The sequence below is a fragment of the Pinus tabuliformis genome, chromosome 7 (assembly GCF_031772625.1).
Source record: "Pinus tabuliformis cultivar Carrire ecotype Pingquan chromosome 7, CPIR1, whole genome shotgun sequence".
Lineage (NCBI taxonomy): Eukaryota > Viridiplantae > Streptophyta > Pinopsida > Pinales > Pinaceae > Pinus > Pinus tabuliformis.
Window position 1 is genome coordinate 2,024,081,216 of NC_142293.1, and position 18,029 is coordinate 2,024,099,244.

The following is an 18,029-nucleotide window of genomic DNA, read 5'->3' on the forward strand; positions in this document are numbered from 1 at the left end:
ATTTTGAAGTCATTGATCTATCTTTTCTTCTATTTTATGAGCTAGTTTCATAACATTGTATTTTAAAGTTTTATATTTTATTTTACTCCAGCTGATATAGTGTCAAATTTAGCTAGCTATCATTGAAAGACATATTTCATTCATATATATATATATATATATATATATATATATATATATATATATATCTTATTGATCTGGATCTAGTGTGAAAGATCCAACTCTGGTTGAATTAGAATGATCTGGATCTACTGCCAAAAATCCATCTCCTATTGAATTTTTTTTATGATTAAGGCCTCTTAGATGCATATGAAGGTTTTTTTTGGCTTTATTGTGTAGGGGAGTTAATATTAGAGGGTATAAAGACAATTATGTTTAATTAGCACTGCTGGAAAAACTTGGACATTTTCGTTTTTGGGCTGGTTATAACACAACCAAATGATCAACGGCTCTCGTTTCCCTATGGGCAAGTTGAGACCATCTGGACATGGGTGTTTATGATGTAACACCCGCCACAATTTGAAGTAATCGAAGGGCAACACCTAAACTTACAAAAAAAAAAGTTTTATATTTTATTTTATTTTCACATTATAAAATAGAAAAAAATTTGATTTTGTATTTTTTTATTATTTATATAACTTTTTCTTTCAACTCTTTTTTTTTTTTTGGGCTAGAAAATTAAAAACTTCCTTGAGATGTTATGTGTTTCTAATTTGTTGCTAGAGAAACTAGACCAATGACATAGTAACTATTTTTCAAGTAGTCTCCAAAAAAGAATAAAAAATGACATCATTAACCTAAAGAGGATAAGAGTTGTCCTAACAAAGGGAAAACTAGCGTCAAGTATGATAACCAAAACAATGTACCAAAAAATGGATAGTTGTTCTAGATGTGAGGAAAACCCACAAAGCCAACAGAAAATAAAGATGTAAACATCGTATGCATGGAAACAAGTAAAGAAACCTAAGAATTATGAAGATAGAGAGGTGTCTAAGTTGATGGGATGGTTTGCATTCTTGTAATCGCTATTGGGCTTGGAGGAAAGCTCGTTTCAAGATGAGCAAGCCTCTCTTCAACATCCAACAAAAATGGCTTCAACTCATCCAACCTGTGCAGAATGTTGTCCTTAGCATTTTATTTATCCGTCAACATTTTATTTCCACCATTTGTCACGCCCATTAATGAGGGTAGATATTTTTAGGCTAGAGTCTCGCTTTCCTCCTTAAGTTGAGAGGCGAAGAGATCATACTAGGAGAAGTTAATTATGGAGGAAGGAGTTTTGCACTCTTCATTAGTGAGCTTGTCTGCCAATTTATTCCTAATATGTTTGACAAGGAAGGGGAGAACCATGAGGATATGAGGAAGGAGAAAAGCAATTCTAGAGAGGTAACTTTAGAGCCACAAGCTACAGGAGGCTTGCAACAATGACGAACCATAATGCAGTTTGTAGACCATAGTGATAACTAGTTTAGAGTTTCCTTCAACCTAGGTTTTGGAGAGATTTAGCTTGAGGACTTACATGAGACTAAACTTTAGGGCATAGAGTTTGGTTGTGTTATTATTTTTTATCCCCATGTGGCCTGAATAGAGATAGAGGATCGCTCCCAAGTTTGAATGGAATATGCCATTGAATCTAGCCTCACCACGATTTCCCTTCAATGCACTATCAAAGTTGAGCTTAATAAAATTCATCGAAGGGTGATACCAATGTTGCAAAGAGAAGAGAAGCAGTTTGCTAATAAAATGAGAGGATGCGGTGACGTTTGGAGAGAGTTGCAATGCTCTTAAGAGTAGAAATTCTTCTTGAGTGACTTCCTAGTCTAAAGATGACCAAGAGGAAACAAAAATGGTTTCTTAGATATACTTGAAGAGGATGTTCTAGAGAGATTCCATTGATGAAGACAAGCCCCTAAAAATTATGTTGTTGCATAATTTCTAGATTGTTCATAGTAAGAAACATGGGAGTAGAATCCAAGCTTTGTTGAAAATTGGATTTAAAAAGGGGGAAGATCGTGAAGAGGATAGAGTGTTAAGCATACATGTGTGGTCGTGACTGGTATGATGAAAGATAGCCAATGATGTTTTCTAGAGTTCATTAGAGACTTGATAGAGATTGAATAGATGTTCATTGGTTTCCTATGAATTATGACATAAAAATCATAGGGAGAGGCCTTCAAAGTCTTTTAAGAGGAGCGTATCCCATGTTGTAGTTTTCGTGTGAGCATGCAGCCAAAGAAAATGTGCCACCTTTGGCCATAATTTTTGTTCCTAAAATTGAAACCATATTTACAACCATGGGATCTAATCATGTTTAGCTTCTATTTGATATGCCTACTTGATAGACAAGGTTCCCTTAGAGGTGTATCCCCATCTTAATTCGTCAGGATCCATCAAAATGAGAGATGTGTCATTGCTGGAGAATTTTGTAAATCTTTCCCTAATCTATATGTGATGGCATGAACTCCCATTAATATTTGGACTCCAAAGCGCTCCAGTTGGTTTCCACTGAGGAGGCACTCGAATAATATGCTACTAAAATAATCTAATGAGACTTCATAATGTAGTTGAGGCGTGAGCTCAGTTTCAAAGGAAAATTTGGAGAATTGATGCAATGAATCATCCTAAAATGGAGCAATTATGTATCAAAGACTTCCCAGAAACAGTGGTCTTGGATAAGTTGTTTGCATTTGCAAGCGAGGTTCCAGATGGTCGAGCATGTGGGTAAGTGTTGCATCTTAACACATTGTTGTTGTTTGGGTATATTATCATAGTATTTCCTATTCCATATTTTACGCTAGACTTCCCTACCCTCTTGGAGCCAGTGCCCCCCCGAGTTTGGCACCCAAGGCAGTGCTAAGAATCTTTAGATCTCGCAAATCGAACCCACTCCTAACTTTGGGAAGGAATAGTTTCCCCTAGGACACCAAAGCCCATTTCCTTTCACGAGAGGTACCCCTCTATCACCCCCCACCCCTGCTATTTAAAAAGAAAAAAGAAAAAAGAAAAAAAAGAGGTATGTGGAAGGGAGGGGATATAACTTATGGTACACTTTGGAGCAGTGAGGGCCAATAAGAGGTAAATGAGAAAATCATGAAGGACCAATATGAGAAGCACAAGGAAACCTATTATGTTAAGAGAATGGAAAGTGCAATTGTCTAATCGATTGATAGAGGAGAAGACATTGAAGACCTTGCAAATGAAGATTAAGACAAGTAGTCATTAAAGAGGGAGTGTTGGAGCATATAACTCCTACTTGTCTTGTGTGTGTGATCAAATTTAATTAGAGTTTATTGGTCATAATTAGGTAGAGTTCTTCTTAGGTTGGTGTATGGTTGAGATATTCCCTCATTTAGTGGATTACATGTTGAATATAGTTGACCTATCTTGAAACTAGTTTCATATATTTATATTTGTACTATTATATTTGGTTCCCGCAACCATTGGATTATATGTTGAAGATAGTTTTTCTAACTTAAAACTAGTTTTATGTATTTAAATTTTTACTATTATATTTGATAATTAATTTGATAGGCCTTTCTTTTGAATCAGTTAATTTGAAATTTTCATCTACCTTTTTATTGAACTGATAACATCTATCTAATAACTCTATACTACATCTGTCCACATTGACACCACAATGGCTCCATTTTTGGCAACTTCAATCACTCATCGAATTTTTCACTGAACAACCTTTTTCCCATTTTTCCCATTAGGAAAACTAGAGGTGGGGCAAGGTTTTCCGACGTCCAATCATGGTGACCCCTTGATCTTCTGAGCTAACCAACACCTATACATACTTTCCTTGGTTGCCACCAAATCAGGGGGCTAAGAAGCCATCTTCAGTGTTTCTTTAGTGTGGCAATCTTAGGCTAGGTGGAACTCTCTTGGTCTTGAATCAAATGAAATGGGAAAAAGATTCCAACTTACTTTGTCCCAAATCAAATTAATCAGATTGCATTTTTCATGATTCGTGAGCATGCCAGACATTTTCGATTCCAGGTCCCGTGAGATACCTTGCCTTAAATGAAATGAAATTATTTTATTTTATGTTTGAAGATTATTTTGGAGCGACTATTGATTGTTGTTGGGGAAGATGCCATGAAAGTTCCACCACGAAATTTGTGCAATGAGGGACGATCATGAATCAGCGCTCAACAATCACGAATGAATGGGCGGTGTGACCGATTTGGCTGACCACAGGGTCACCCTCTTGCTTCAGGGTTTGTAGAAGATAAGCGTATGGTATACTCTTTACTGCGAGTGGCCCCCGTTGATACACATTCATGTGTTTGCAGTAGAGAGGCATCATCTGTATTGTTGACCCTTAGAACACTCTGGAATTTATTTTATCTAAATTTTAAGATAATTTTGTATTGTCCAAACAAGGACTTTAAACTGAAAATAACGTTTGACAACTTCTTCGTGTTCAATCAAAATGCAACCACCTGGCATCGACTCTGAACTTTTTTAATGGATATAAGTCGAAGGAGTTGGAGGTGAAATTTCCATAATTTTTAAGGCAAAAATATATATATACATGTGAATTTTGAATACAAAATCAATATAAAACAGTCTCGTTAGACTACAACATATATGTATATATATGGACTTGGAATACAAAGTCAATATCTGTCCGAAATTCTTTCTAGTATTTGTTGGCAATTTTAGAAAGTTATATTTTATGTGGTTGCTAGGGATTTTAATTTTAAAAGTTCCCATTATAAATTTTTTGATTTACTATAAAAATAATTTAAATCATTCAAATTTAAAAATGTAGAACAACGTTTATAATATTAAGTTAATATATTTATTAATATTATTATTATAAAGCAACGTTTAAAAATTTAAGTTAATATATTTATTAATTAAATGTTTATTAACTTATAGTTCTTTTGTAAGGAGCTATGATGATCTAGACAAGCAACTTAAGACTTTTCATGTCTACTGCTCCAAGAAGGGTATGACACTTAATACTGACAACACTAAAGTCATGATCATTAAATCCAAAAAGGTCATCCATGGTAGTTTCGTCTATGATAAGCATTGACTTAAGCAACTTTCTTCTTATAAATATTTGGGTATTGACTTTCCTCATCAGCTCAACTGGAATTATAGCATCGAGAAAATAATTATTGGAGGTTGGAAAGCTTATTATGAGCTTGAAAACAATTGTAAGTCAACTGATCTTTACATTTGGAGTAAAAAAAGGTTCCTCTTTGAGACTCTCGTCACCCCTGTTATCTTATACGGATGTGAAGTTTAGGGGTGCAGTATATCTAGGGAGACCTAGAGAAAGATTGAGATGATCCAAAAGTAATTGATAACCTATAACCTCAAGATCAAGGGAAATACTGCATATCCTATTCTCTTGATCGAAGTTGGCGTGTCCCCCATTGAAAATGGGGCAATGTTTAGATATTTGATGTATAAGAAGAAGCTTCACAATATGTAATCCAAGGGGCTCCCAAAAATTGCTTCTAACTTTAGTTAAAACCCCCACCTGCAGCTCAAGCGCGGGTGGCATCAAGATGCTTAGTCTTGGCTCAACCTTTGGGGGATTAAGGAGGAGATCATCATGGGAAGCAAGGATAGTATCAAAGATACTATTACCTCCAGTTTTAAGGACAAGATGTGGGATGCTAAGGAGCTAGAAGCTAAAAGGAAGCTAAGGTACTATAAGGAGGTGATCAACCCCACCCTCGATAACCAGAATTGTCTCTTTATGTTGACTAGCACACTTTTAAGGATAAGATGTGGGATGCTAAGGACCTAGAGGGTAAAAGAAAGCTAAGGTACTATAAGGAGGTGATCAACCCCACCCTTGATAACCAGAATTATCTCTCTATGTTAACTAGCACTAAGAAGAAAATGATGTTAAGCTCCATTAAGTTTTTCCCAACTGCTGCCTACAATTACGGAAGTAAACTGCAATCATTTCCTTAATTTCTGGAAACCAATTGCAGTGATTTCCTTAAATTACGGAAATCAACTGCAGTTAATTAATTTCTTGTTGGGAGCTTCTGAAGTGGTCCATTACTCCATCTGGAGTTCTCTACCATGATCTGTGGAACACCTGACACATAGCTAACAGAAGCTTGATGGAAGCTTGGCTATATATTTCTCTGTTTGGTCCCCAAACTTGCATCTCAATCTGTTGGGTCCCTATAATACTAGTGATTACCCCATTACTATTGTAGTTATACCCCTTATTTATATTGTTGTGCCCTATTACCCCCATATTGTTATTTCTGTGCCCCATAGAATCCCTCTATTGTTATTTTTGTGGCTTTATATTATTATTGTTAGGTCGGCTGGATTATATTGTGACTCCTTAGACTCCTATATATAGAAAGGAGGTTTTGTCATTTGTATCATCCAAGAATTGTTCATTTATGTAATGTAAAGGAGGTTTCCCCCTCGAAGAGGCTGAATTCTAAGGCGTGGATCTCTCTTTTCTATCTTTTTGTGAGCTGGTTTCATAACATTTGGTATCAGAGCTTTGGATTCTAGGGTTTCGCTGCTCCAAACAGGTCATCGTGGCATTTTCGCTATAACTTTTTTTCTGTGACGTTTCAGAAGTCGCAAAAAAAACCCATTTGAGAAGAATTGGCGCTGAACCTTGGGTCCGAATTTCAGAGCTTTTCGCGCGATATTTTGGAGATATGATCTGAGGAAGTTGGTCTTTTTGCAGACTCCTGAATTACATTCAAAACAGGTGACCTGGGGAAAATCGTCATAACTTTCTCTCTGAGGATCGGATTGAAATTTCGTAAAAAGGTACAGAAAGAGGACGGACTGTAGTTTCTTGTGGTGAGTTTCAGATTCAAAGGTTGAAACAGTGACTCGTGGCACGTCGTACAAGTTCGCTCTACTGAACCAGTCTAAAAGCAAGTCACTGTGGGAGATTTCACATAACTCTTCCTTGGAGAATCCAATTTGGCTCAGACTTGTGGCATTGGAAAGAGGACGCAGAAGGCTACTACAGGTAGAAATTTCAGAACTGGATGATCTGAAATTACAGAGATACATCAGATTCAATATCAGGCTTCTATAAAGTGAAAAAAGGTGTGTAGTTTTTTTTTTAATTTTTGTGTAAGCTTGGTTTAACGGAATTCAAAGGGCATAGTAAAGCATTATTATCGGTAACTGATGCCCCGAGGAAAGAAAATGCAAACACCTAGTAAGGAACCTGAAAGCTCTAGCATGACTCATGAAGAAGAGGAAGAAATGCTACATGATATATCAAAATTACAAGAACAAGTGCAACAAATGTCACGCTCACAAAAGCTAACAGAAGCTAAGATAAGTGGCGTGGAATCTAAGATAAATGGCGTGGAATCTAAGGTAAATGGCGTGGAATCTAAGATAAAGGGCATGGAAGCTAAGATGGATGGCATGGAAGCTAAGATGGATGGCATGGAAGTTAAGATGGATGGCATGGAAGCTAAGGTGAATGGCATGGACGCTAAAATTGATGGCATGGATGAATTGAAGAAGTTGCTACAAGAAAGGGTCACTAATGGTGAAAAGGTAGTAAAGGAAACTCATGATGAGAACAAAAGAAATGTTAATCATGATTCCATAGACTCTAATGTTGGATCGAAGACTCACCATGTTCCAAAAATCGATATGAGGAAGTTTGATGGCAAGGATCCCGCCACATGGATATTACAGATGGAGCAATTCTTCGATCTCAATAATGTGCAAAACACACAAAAGGTACGTATGGCAACTTTATATTTGGAACCAAATCAGTTTGTATGGTATCAATGGCTTTGTTCTCGTAAACAATTTATCACTTGGGCAATTTTTACGGAAGAATTGATAGCACATTATGAGGATACAAAAAGCAACACTTTTTTTAGCCAATTGATAAGTCTCAAACAAAAGGGTTCAATAATGGAGCACATTGAGGAGTTCCAAAAATTGAACATAAGGGTAAAAGATATTCCAGAGGAGCATAGGATTGATGTGTTCATAGGGTCTTTAAAGGATAATATCCAACATGATGTGCGCCTTTGGGAACCTGATTCATTAGAGAAGGCATTCAGGTTAGCAAGAAAAATGGAAAGCAAAATTATGGCAACTAGGAAGCATACCACTCACAACTATAAAGACGGAAGTGTTGTTGCCCATAGTCTTCCACAACCTACAAGGTTGACACCACAACAATTGGAAGAAAAAAGAGCAAAAGGGCTTTGTTACAATTGTGATAGCAAATACACAAAAGGTCATAAGTGTGCTGAGAAGAAATTATTCTACATAGATTGTGAAGAGGAAGAAGAAAAGGAGCAAGAAAGGTCAAAAGAAGAGGATATATTCCAGGAACAAAGCCTAGATGAAGAACAAATAAATCCGACCATATCTTGTAATGCATTGGCGGGAATTACCACTCCTCAAACCATCAAGATAGAAGGACAAATCAAGAAGAAAAAGGTAATAGTGTTGATTGATTCAGGAAGCACCCACAATTTTATTCATTGTAGGGTAGCAAAAGAATTGAATTGCTTCCTATATCCAGCACCAGAGTGTCAAGTGATGATTGCAAATGGAGGAACAATAAATTGCTCTGGAAAGTGCCATAATATCAAGCTATCCATGGGAGAATATGTATTGACTAGCCCAATGCTTTCCATTCCAATGGGAGGTGCTGATGTTGTACTAGGAGTCCAATGGCTACAATCCTTGGGTACAATAGCTTTTAATTTTCAAGAACTTTTCATCAAATTTTCTTGGAAGGAAAGGAAGTTGAATTAAGGGGTATTGCAGGGAAACCAGGAAAGATAATCAGCTCTAATGGTATGACAAAGCTTCTAAAAAAGGAGCAAAGAGGTGTAATTGCACAATTATGTTCGCTAGATGTTTCCACATTGGAATCATCTATTTCTCCAGATCTCCAAAAAGTCCTGGACAATCATTCCAAGGTATTTGAGACTCCCAAAGGTCTCCCACCTATGCGTGATCATGATCATGCTATTCATCTGATTCCAGGAAGTGTTCCTCCAAACATCAGGCCGTACAGATATCCCTATGTCCAAAAAAGTGAAATTGAACGTATGGTTGCAGAAATGCTAGAGGCTGGTATAATTCAACCGAGTCAAAGTTCTTTCTCAGCTCCAGTAGTATTGGTGCACAAGAAGGATGGATCATGGCGCATGTGTCCAGATTATAGGGAGCTCAACAAGCTCACTATTAAAGATAAGTTCCCCATTCCTGTCATTGATGAATTACTGGATGAATTGCATGGATCAATTTACTTCACCAAGTTGGATCTTCGTTCGGGATATCATCAAATCAGAATGAAGATTGAAGACATTCCAAAAACGGCATTTAGAACTCATGAGGGTCATTATGAATTTTTGGTCATGCCTTTTGGCCTTACCAATGCACCTTCAACATTTCAAGGTTTGATGAATTCAATTTTCAAACCATTCCTTAGAAAATTTGTGTTAGTATTTTTTGATGATATACTAATCTACAGCAAGTCTTGGAAGGATCATGTTGAACATGTTGACAGGGTGCTACAACTATTGGAGGAGAAACAATTATATGCAAAAAGATCCAAATGTTTCTTTGGAGTCCAGGAGGTGGAATATTTGGGTCATATTGTATCTCATGAAGGAGTTAAGGTAGACCCTAGCAAAATTAAAGCCATTAAGGAATGGAAAATCCCCACATCCATAAAGCATCTGCGAGGATTTCTTGGGTTGACAGGGTATTATCGCAAGTTTGTTAAGAATTATGGGAGAATAGCAGCACCTCTAACAACATTATTGAAGAAAGATTCATTTTCATGGACTCCGGAAGCAACAAAGGCCTTTGAACATCTTAAAGAGGCAATGTGCCAAGCACCGGTCTTAGCTACACCGGACTTCACAAAAACCTTTATTGTGGAATGTGATGCTTCAGGAAATGGAATTGGTGCTGTTCTAATGCAAGATGAAAGACCCATTGCTTTTGAAAGTCGTCCAATCAAGGGAAAGTTTTTAAGCAAAGCTATTTATGAGAAGGAAATGTTGGCAATACTCCATGCACTTAAGAAATGGCGACCCTACCTAATGGGAAGACACTTCAAGGTAAAAACGGATCATGATAGCCTTAAATACTTTTTAGAACAAAGATTATCCTCTGAAGAGCAACAAAAGTGGGTCACAAAGATGTTGGGTTATGACTTTGAAATCATCTACAAAAAAGGGAAGCAAAATGTGGTGGCAGATGCACTCTCAAGAAAGGATGAGGATGTGGAAGCATTGTTGTGTGCCATTTCTATTATCCAACCAGATTGGATAAACGAAGCAAGGGAGGAATGGAAGAATGACGAAGAAGTGTGGGCACTTATTCGAAAGCTACAACAAGATTCCAGTACTTCTGATACATTTAGCTGGAAAAATGATTCGTTATGGTACAAAGATCGCTTATACCTCTGTAAGAATTCCCAGCTAAAACAAAAGATTCTTATGGAATTGCACACTTCTCCCTTAGGAGGGCACTCAGGATTTTTAAAAACTTACCACAGGGTTAAGAAGGAATTTTTTTGGGATGGCCTTAAATCAGATATTCAAAAGTTTGTGGCGGAATGTTTGGTTTGCCAACAAAATAAAGTTGAAACAATTAAGACACCGGGTCTATTACAACCTTTATCCATTCCAAGCCAACGTTGGGAGGAGGTTTCAATGGATTTTATCACAGGTTTACCCAAGTCTGAGGGAAAGAGTGTCATCATGGTGGTAGTTGACAGACTTACCAAGTATGCACACTTTTGTGCATTATCACATCCATTTAAAGCCAGTACAGTTTCTACTGCATTTATGGAAACAGTTCAAAAGCTACATGGAAACCCAAAGATTATTGTAAGTGACAGAGATCCCATTTTCACTGGAAATTTTTGGACAGAATTATTTTCTTGTCTTGGTACTCAGTTAGCTCATAGCTCATCTTATCATCCTCAATCTGATGGGCAAACTGAGATAGTAAACAAATGTTTGGAAGGATATCTTCGTTGCTTTGTATCTGATAAACAGACACAATGGGTCAAATGGTTGCCTCTGGCTGAATGGTGGTATAACACTTCCTTCCATACAGCAACAAAAATGACCCCATTTATGGCACTTTATGGGTATCAACCACCATCCATCACATCATATTTAAGAGAAAATTCTAAGGTTCAGGCAGTGGAACATCACATCGAACATCAACAACAAGTCCTCCAACTCTTAAAGGATAACCTCGTGTTGGCACAAAATAGAATGAAACAACAGGCAGATCAACATCGCAGTGAAAGAAGTTTTGATGTAGGTGATTGGGTATTCCTACGGCTACAACCATATAAGCAAATGTCCCTAAAGCAAGCTAAGAAGGATAATAAATTATCACCAAAGTATTATGGTCCGTACAAGGTGTTGCAAAAGATTGGTACTATGGCATACAAATTGGAGCTTCCTGCAGCTTCTCGATTGCACCCAGTTTTCCATGTTTCATGTTTAAAGAAGGTTATAGGTGACAAGCTCCCAATTCAAACAATATTGCCAGAACTTGACGAGGAAGGAAAAATTATATTGGAACCGGAAGCAGTCACAGAAACAAGAACTCGACAGCTACGAAATCGATCAATTTCAGAGTATCTTATCAAGTGGAAGAACTTATCCGCTGAAGATTCCACATGGGAGGATGAGAATTTTATGCAGAAGTATCCAGAACTACTCAAGCGTTGAGGACAACACTTTTTTGAAGGAGAGGGGCATGTTGGGTCCCTATAATACTAGTGATTACCCCATTACTATTGTAGTTATACCCCTTATTTATATTGTTGTGCCCCTATTACCCCCATATTGTTATTTCTGTGCCCCATAGAATCCCTCTATTGTTATTTTTGTGGCTTTATATTATTATTGTTAGGTCGGCTGGATTATATTGTGACTCCTTAGACTCCTATATATAGAAAGGAGGTTTTGTCATTTGTATCATCCAAGAATTGTTCATTTATGTAATGTAAAGGAGGTTGCCCCCTCGAAGAGGCTGAATTCTAAGTCGTGGATCTCTCTTTTCTATGTTTTTGTGAGTTGGTTTCATAACACAATCCCCTTCAGCTTCACACCATCAAGTTGAGAGAGTAGAGCTTGGAAGTGCCAGATGAGAGATTTTGAGTTTTGATTGTTTATATATTTAGAAGTCAGTCCTCGAACATACAGTTAAGAGGGTGTTTGTCATTTGTTTTGTAGTGCCCAATCAGAAATCTATTATTGGGATTTTGTTCTATAAATTCTATCCTCGAGTCCTCATGCCCAATGTCACTATTATTCATGCATATCATCCATCTGGATTTTAAATTTTAAGGCAAGGTCGTAGCTTCAGCCGGGCGAAGGGTACCTTGTGAATCGAAGGCCCGACTCCATGTTTATTGATAGATTTGTAGAAGGAGCTATACAAAGATGCAGACATTGTACGCAGACATTGTACGCAGTTGAGTTTGAGCTACGTTTATTCTCTGGGCCGCTTTCAGTTCAAGAGCTAGGAACGCTGTGTGTTGAAAAGACAAAAGGGAAGGTTTGAACTCAGATAAACAGTAACAAAGTGTGAGCAACATCAATGGCTGGAGGTTTTTATCTTGGGCATTAAAGTTTCATTTTTGATTCTTTAAAGTATTTAATTCCGCATACAAAGAATCGTTGTTTATGCTAAAAAATGAACATCGCAAGGATTAGACCTAACTCTCATGAGCTTCGGAGTGAGACCGGATGGTGATCTACTCCCAAGACTCCCTGGGACGATAGAACTTGTCAGATTTGTGATACTAAGAAGGTGGAAGATGAAGAGCACTTCCTTTTAGAGTACTCGACTCTTGCCCACATCTGCTCTCAATTCCTTATCATCAGCCACACCTCCAATCTTCTTGACTTATTAAACCAACCCAACTATAGTGATCTTGGAATGCTTCTTTCCCTCCTCTTTGATCACAGAAACAAGATTTTGAAGAATGACATTTAGATTTATTTTTTTGAGGTCCAATAGACCACATTGGTCTTAATGGATGTTAATCATCATCATCATTAATATTATCAAAATTCAAATTTTAAAATAAAAGCAAATACAAACAAACAATTTTGTGTGATTAAAATATGGTGAAATGACTTTTAATACAAGGATAAGGATAACACAATTAGTATAAAACTATTTCGAGGAATGAATGGAGGGTGAAACATTAATTATAAATATGTTTTTGAAAAATAAATGGTAAAAAAAATATATTAAATATGTTTATTTTTCTAATTAGAAAATATTTCTATTTTTTATACGAGGAATAATTTTTTTTTAAGCTAAACATTATAAATGAGTGAAAATTTATATTTTGTTATTGTAAGTTTAAAAGAAGTCACTCATAATAATAATAATGAAGTGACTTTTTTTAATCATGTAATTTTCATATTATTTATGCATAAAATTCTTTTATAATATAAAATTTTAGAAAAAAAATCTATTTTTGTAAACACAATTATTATTATTATTTCTTACGAATTTCATTAATAATAAATAATTTTTATATTCATAAAAACATATTTTATTAAATTTATTATTGAATAATTAATTTATTATTTTTAATTTTATTAAATTTATTATTTAATAATTAATTTATTATTTTTACTTTTATTAGTACATATTTTTTTAATTTAAAATTTTTATTAGTTTCTCTTTGTATTTTTGAGCAATTGCATAGTATAAAATGCTCAAAAATAAAACTTGAAACTTCTAGGAACCAAACCACCATCTGGTTTTGGAATTCCATCCCTTCATGAGTGGGTGGGTGATTGGGTAAAGATAACATCAACATCATGCATGTGACCTTGTTCCATCGTCAATAACAAGAAACCGTGTTGAACACGGATATTCGTATTGGAAAGGGACAACACCACCGAGGAAAGTGGGGCGATACTTCCCACCGGCTTCCTCGTCCGCAGGAGGATGGTTCAGGGCCCTTTCTCGGCAACTGCTGCAGCGCGCCGCATGGAAATAAGTGGCCACTTTACCATGTCCCTTCCCTTAAAATACCCCTCGCAACCACAGGAATTCACTCAAAAGTTGGAGTGGTATTAAATTTGTGTATTTGATTATGGAGCAATTGAAGATGGCAGTCTGTGCCCCATCACTAAATCAGATCAGCCGGTTGAAATTGAAGAACACCACTGAAACATCTGTGCTGGTGGGTGTTTATGTTGTATTCCAACTTGCAGTCTTGGGGTCTCTCTTGAACACTTATTCTCAGTCTCTCTCTCACCCTAACAGTTGTGGAAATGGCATCTCCTGGGTTCCTCTGCATGTCTATCTCTCTGCTTTTGTGAGCCTATCCACTCTTCTTGCTCTCGCCTCCGCATTCATAACAGAAACCCACCTGGATTTCGCACAACGCCGGCAGATCCTCTTCCAAAATTCTTCTGGCACTCTGATCGGTACAAACGATGAAGGTATAGCAAGCGGGCCCTCTCCAGGTTCAGGGTCTTTGAGTTATAAGGACTATTTTTCGCCTTATAGGGTCGCTCTCTGTGTTTATGTACTTGTCTCCTTTGTCCATCTCTTCAACACATCCAGGCACTTATTCTGCTGAAATTCTCGCTCTCTTTAGAATCTTATAATAAGTCTCATTACCAATTCCAGTTTCTAGTTTTGGCGTTGGCGTTGGGTATTCTTATTGTCTTTTGCAGTATTCTTAGTGTCTTTTGGTGTTTGGAATCGAGTCGATTTGTAATTTACACTAGTATCATTATCTTTAAATGTCTGAAAGCATCAGTGTTCGAGTATTTGGAATCAATTTGCAGTAGTCTTATTATCTTTAAATGTCTGAAAGTATTAGTGTTCCGATATTTAGAATCAATTTGCAGTAGTCTTACAGTCTTCAAATCTCCAAAAACATCACCCATATCTCTAAGAGCCTCACCCATAAATCAGTCTGGATTTTCAATAGATGTATGAAATTCTCATATATATGATGTCAGGGTTAGAAATTAAATAAATAGCTGAATCATCCTACATATTGATTTGTCAGACACTTCGGTTTTACATTTATATATCTATTAATGTTTTTCAGACACTTTGGATTTACATTTATATATCTATTAATGTTTCTCAGACCCTTTGGGTTTACATTGTTAGTTACAGCAGATATTGGGATGTAATGACTTGCCTTGGTTCTGGATTTTGACATGCTCTTTTCCAAAATCCTCAATTTGCCATGTCTGCATTGTATTATGGCCATTTACAAGTTTTGAACTCACATTTTCTTTAAGGTGTGGGATGATTCAAATTCAAACTTTGAAGAGCCAGATTAAATTCCCATTTATTGTGAATAAGATTTAGTATACTTATTTTTATTTTAATAAAGAAAAATAGAATGAGAAGGGTTTTAGGAGTTTACATCAAATCTTTCGCCTTATGTTTGATGTTCACTAATAAGTATATTTTGAAAATTGTAGTAGTTAAACCTATTAAAATATGGCTTTTTAATTTTATATTTTTGTTTTAGAATAAATCACATTTGATAGGGTTAAAAGTTCACCTTAAGAATAATTTAAAAATATTATAATAAAAAATCATGAACTATACTTTTTGGCTCTAAAAGCATAGATAAAATATCATGATATGATTTCGCCAAAAAATCTTCTTAACATTAATATAAATCACAAAAATCTCAATTTGATAAATAACAAAAAAAAATCATATATATCAATTTAATTTTTAATATATATATATATAAATTTTTATCAATCTCTAAAATTTTTTCATTCATGACTTATAAATATAAAAGGAAAAAATTACTTTTCATTCATGATGATGATGGTTAATGTTCACTGAGACTAAACTTTGGTCTCTCGGCCTTAAAGAAAAATTATTTAGTTTGATTTAAAAAATAAATTGTACATGCATCACATACTGTGTAAAAAAGAAAAATGAATTCTGTTGATAAAAAAGAGTAATGTATTTCGTGGTACATATATTTTCATTGGTTTAGGAATTAAAATGATTATTAAAAAAATAAATTTTAAATAATATGATTATTGAGAGCACTGAATTTCGTGGCAAGTAAATTTTTATTGGTTTACAAATAAAAATGGTTATTAAAAAAATATGATTAGTTATTAACAGGAATGAATTTCGTGCATATACCGCGGGAAAAATGATTTTCGTGCAAATACACTTTTATTGGCTTATAAATAAAAGTGATTACTACAAAATAATTTTTAAATGATATTGTTATAATAATAATAAAAAATTAAATGCCTAATAAAATTTAATCGATATATTTTCGATGTACATTATGTCTACGGGTATTTAAAAATGGTAATAGCATTGGTGGAAAAAATATTTTTTTTATACAAAATAAAAATTAAATCTATAATATTAAAGAAAATATATTACTAAATAAAATTTAATATCATTATCTTAATAATTAAGAGAGTTCTCTTTCTAAGGAGGGTGGGTTATGATTCTTATTATATTTAGCATATTGTAGCTGACATAAGGTTAATTATCAATTGAATAATGCAAATTGTGTGGGGAAGCATAAGAGGACTTAGTAAGATAACTCCATCAGATTGGTAGAGCTAGAAAAAAAGATTGACAATATAGAGGACAAGCTAACCATTTTAGCTAGGAGATTAGTTAACATCTTCTCCTCAAATGAGAGTAGTGACTAACCAATGGAGATGCCTGGAGATTTTGCCCAATAGATGTTATGACTCACTAATTTTTTTTATTGGAGCACTAGTAATTTTTATGTCATCTCATGTGATGTATCTCAAGGTTTGACACAACCAATATAGTTTTAGAAGTTTCTACATACAAGATGCTCTAGTTAGACGAGGTCTTAGCAACCTCAAGACTTTGAACTTATGTTACTAGTCTAGTTTCCCTTTAGGCAAACCAATAACATAAATTTTTTGGTCTATGTAATCCTTATTTGACATAATGCAAAGTGGCTAAAAAAAAACTAACAAACTAACTAATAGAGTTGTCTAACACAAATAAGAAGAACAACAAGTACTCGAAAAATAAACTTATCAACATTTCTTAGAACCACCCTTAGTTTTACCATTGATGTTTATTCCATCAATGTCATTTTAGCAATATATCTAGGTGAGAAGGTAGTTGCAAGAAAATTTCTAATATTTCTTCGTCTTTGAAAAATATTTTCTATTTATTTTATCTTTAAATTTGATTTTTCCAAAAAAGTATTTGTGATCCTTACGTTTGATCTTTCTAAAAAAAAATGTATTTGTCGTTGTTTTTAGGTTAAACTTAACATTCCATCCCTTATCACATTTGACACATAGACCATCCCCTTACAATAAATTTGTTATTTTATTTGCTTAGAATGATTGTTCCCAATCTTCCTCATGAAAAATGTTAAAAGAGACAAAATCCAAATAAAAATTTCAATGATCAAGATGGCTTAAAATAAAGAAAAAGATAAGATTTGGTGTGCCTTATGCATTTTTAGGAAATTGTAGCAAACATAATAACAATAATAAATAATATATGTGAAAAGGTGTAAAGGTGTGCCTTATCCATATTGACATGACTCTTCATATGAAAGGGCACCCCACTAGGTACTTATAAGGGGGGGAGGGGGCTGGAAGGGGGAGAGCGGTGAGGTCGTGGGGGTTGTTCTACCATTCCATCTATTTATATCTATTAAGACATTTATTACAAATATATTTCTTCTTCAATATCAAACATAATATTGTTTGTTTACTACATTGATATCAGAGCATGAACTTGATTTGATCACTCTATTTTTTTTTTCAAAGTAATAGCATCAAAATTGCGACCTAGATAGTTAAGGCTAGGAGCATGCCGACAAAAGGGATGGAAGGGTAAGTGCATAACAACCTTTATGGCCCAATATACAACTACGATATTTTTAACTGTAACAACTTAAATATACACTACTAGAGCTAAAATTACTATAGTTTTTGGCACCAAAATTTCTCTCCAATGGATCATCATTAAGGGATTTAGATTGTACTAATTCCAATTATCAG

The 18,029-nt window shown here is 35.1% G+C and overlaps 1 protein-coding gene across 1 annotated transcript; it reads left to right on the forward strand.

Annotated features, from left to right (window-relative positions):
* The first annotated feature begins 13,938 nt into the window (after window positions 1-13,938).
* On the forward strand, window positions 13,939-14,800 carry LOC149256613 (uncharacterized). The gene has a single exon (XM_089457470.1). The coding sequence runs from the start codon at window positions 14,105-14,107 to the stop codon at window positions 14,594-14,596; it is 492 nt and encodes a 163-aa protein (XP_089313596.1). The 5' UTR covers window positions 13,939-14,104; the 3' UTR covers window positions 14,597-14,800.
* Window positions 14,801-18,029: the final 3,229 nt, after the last annotated feature.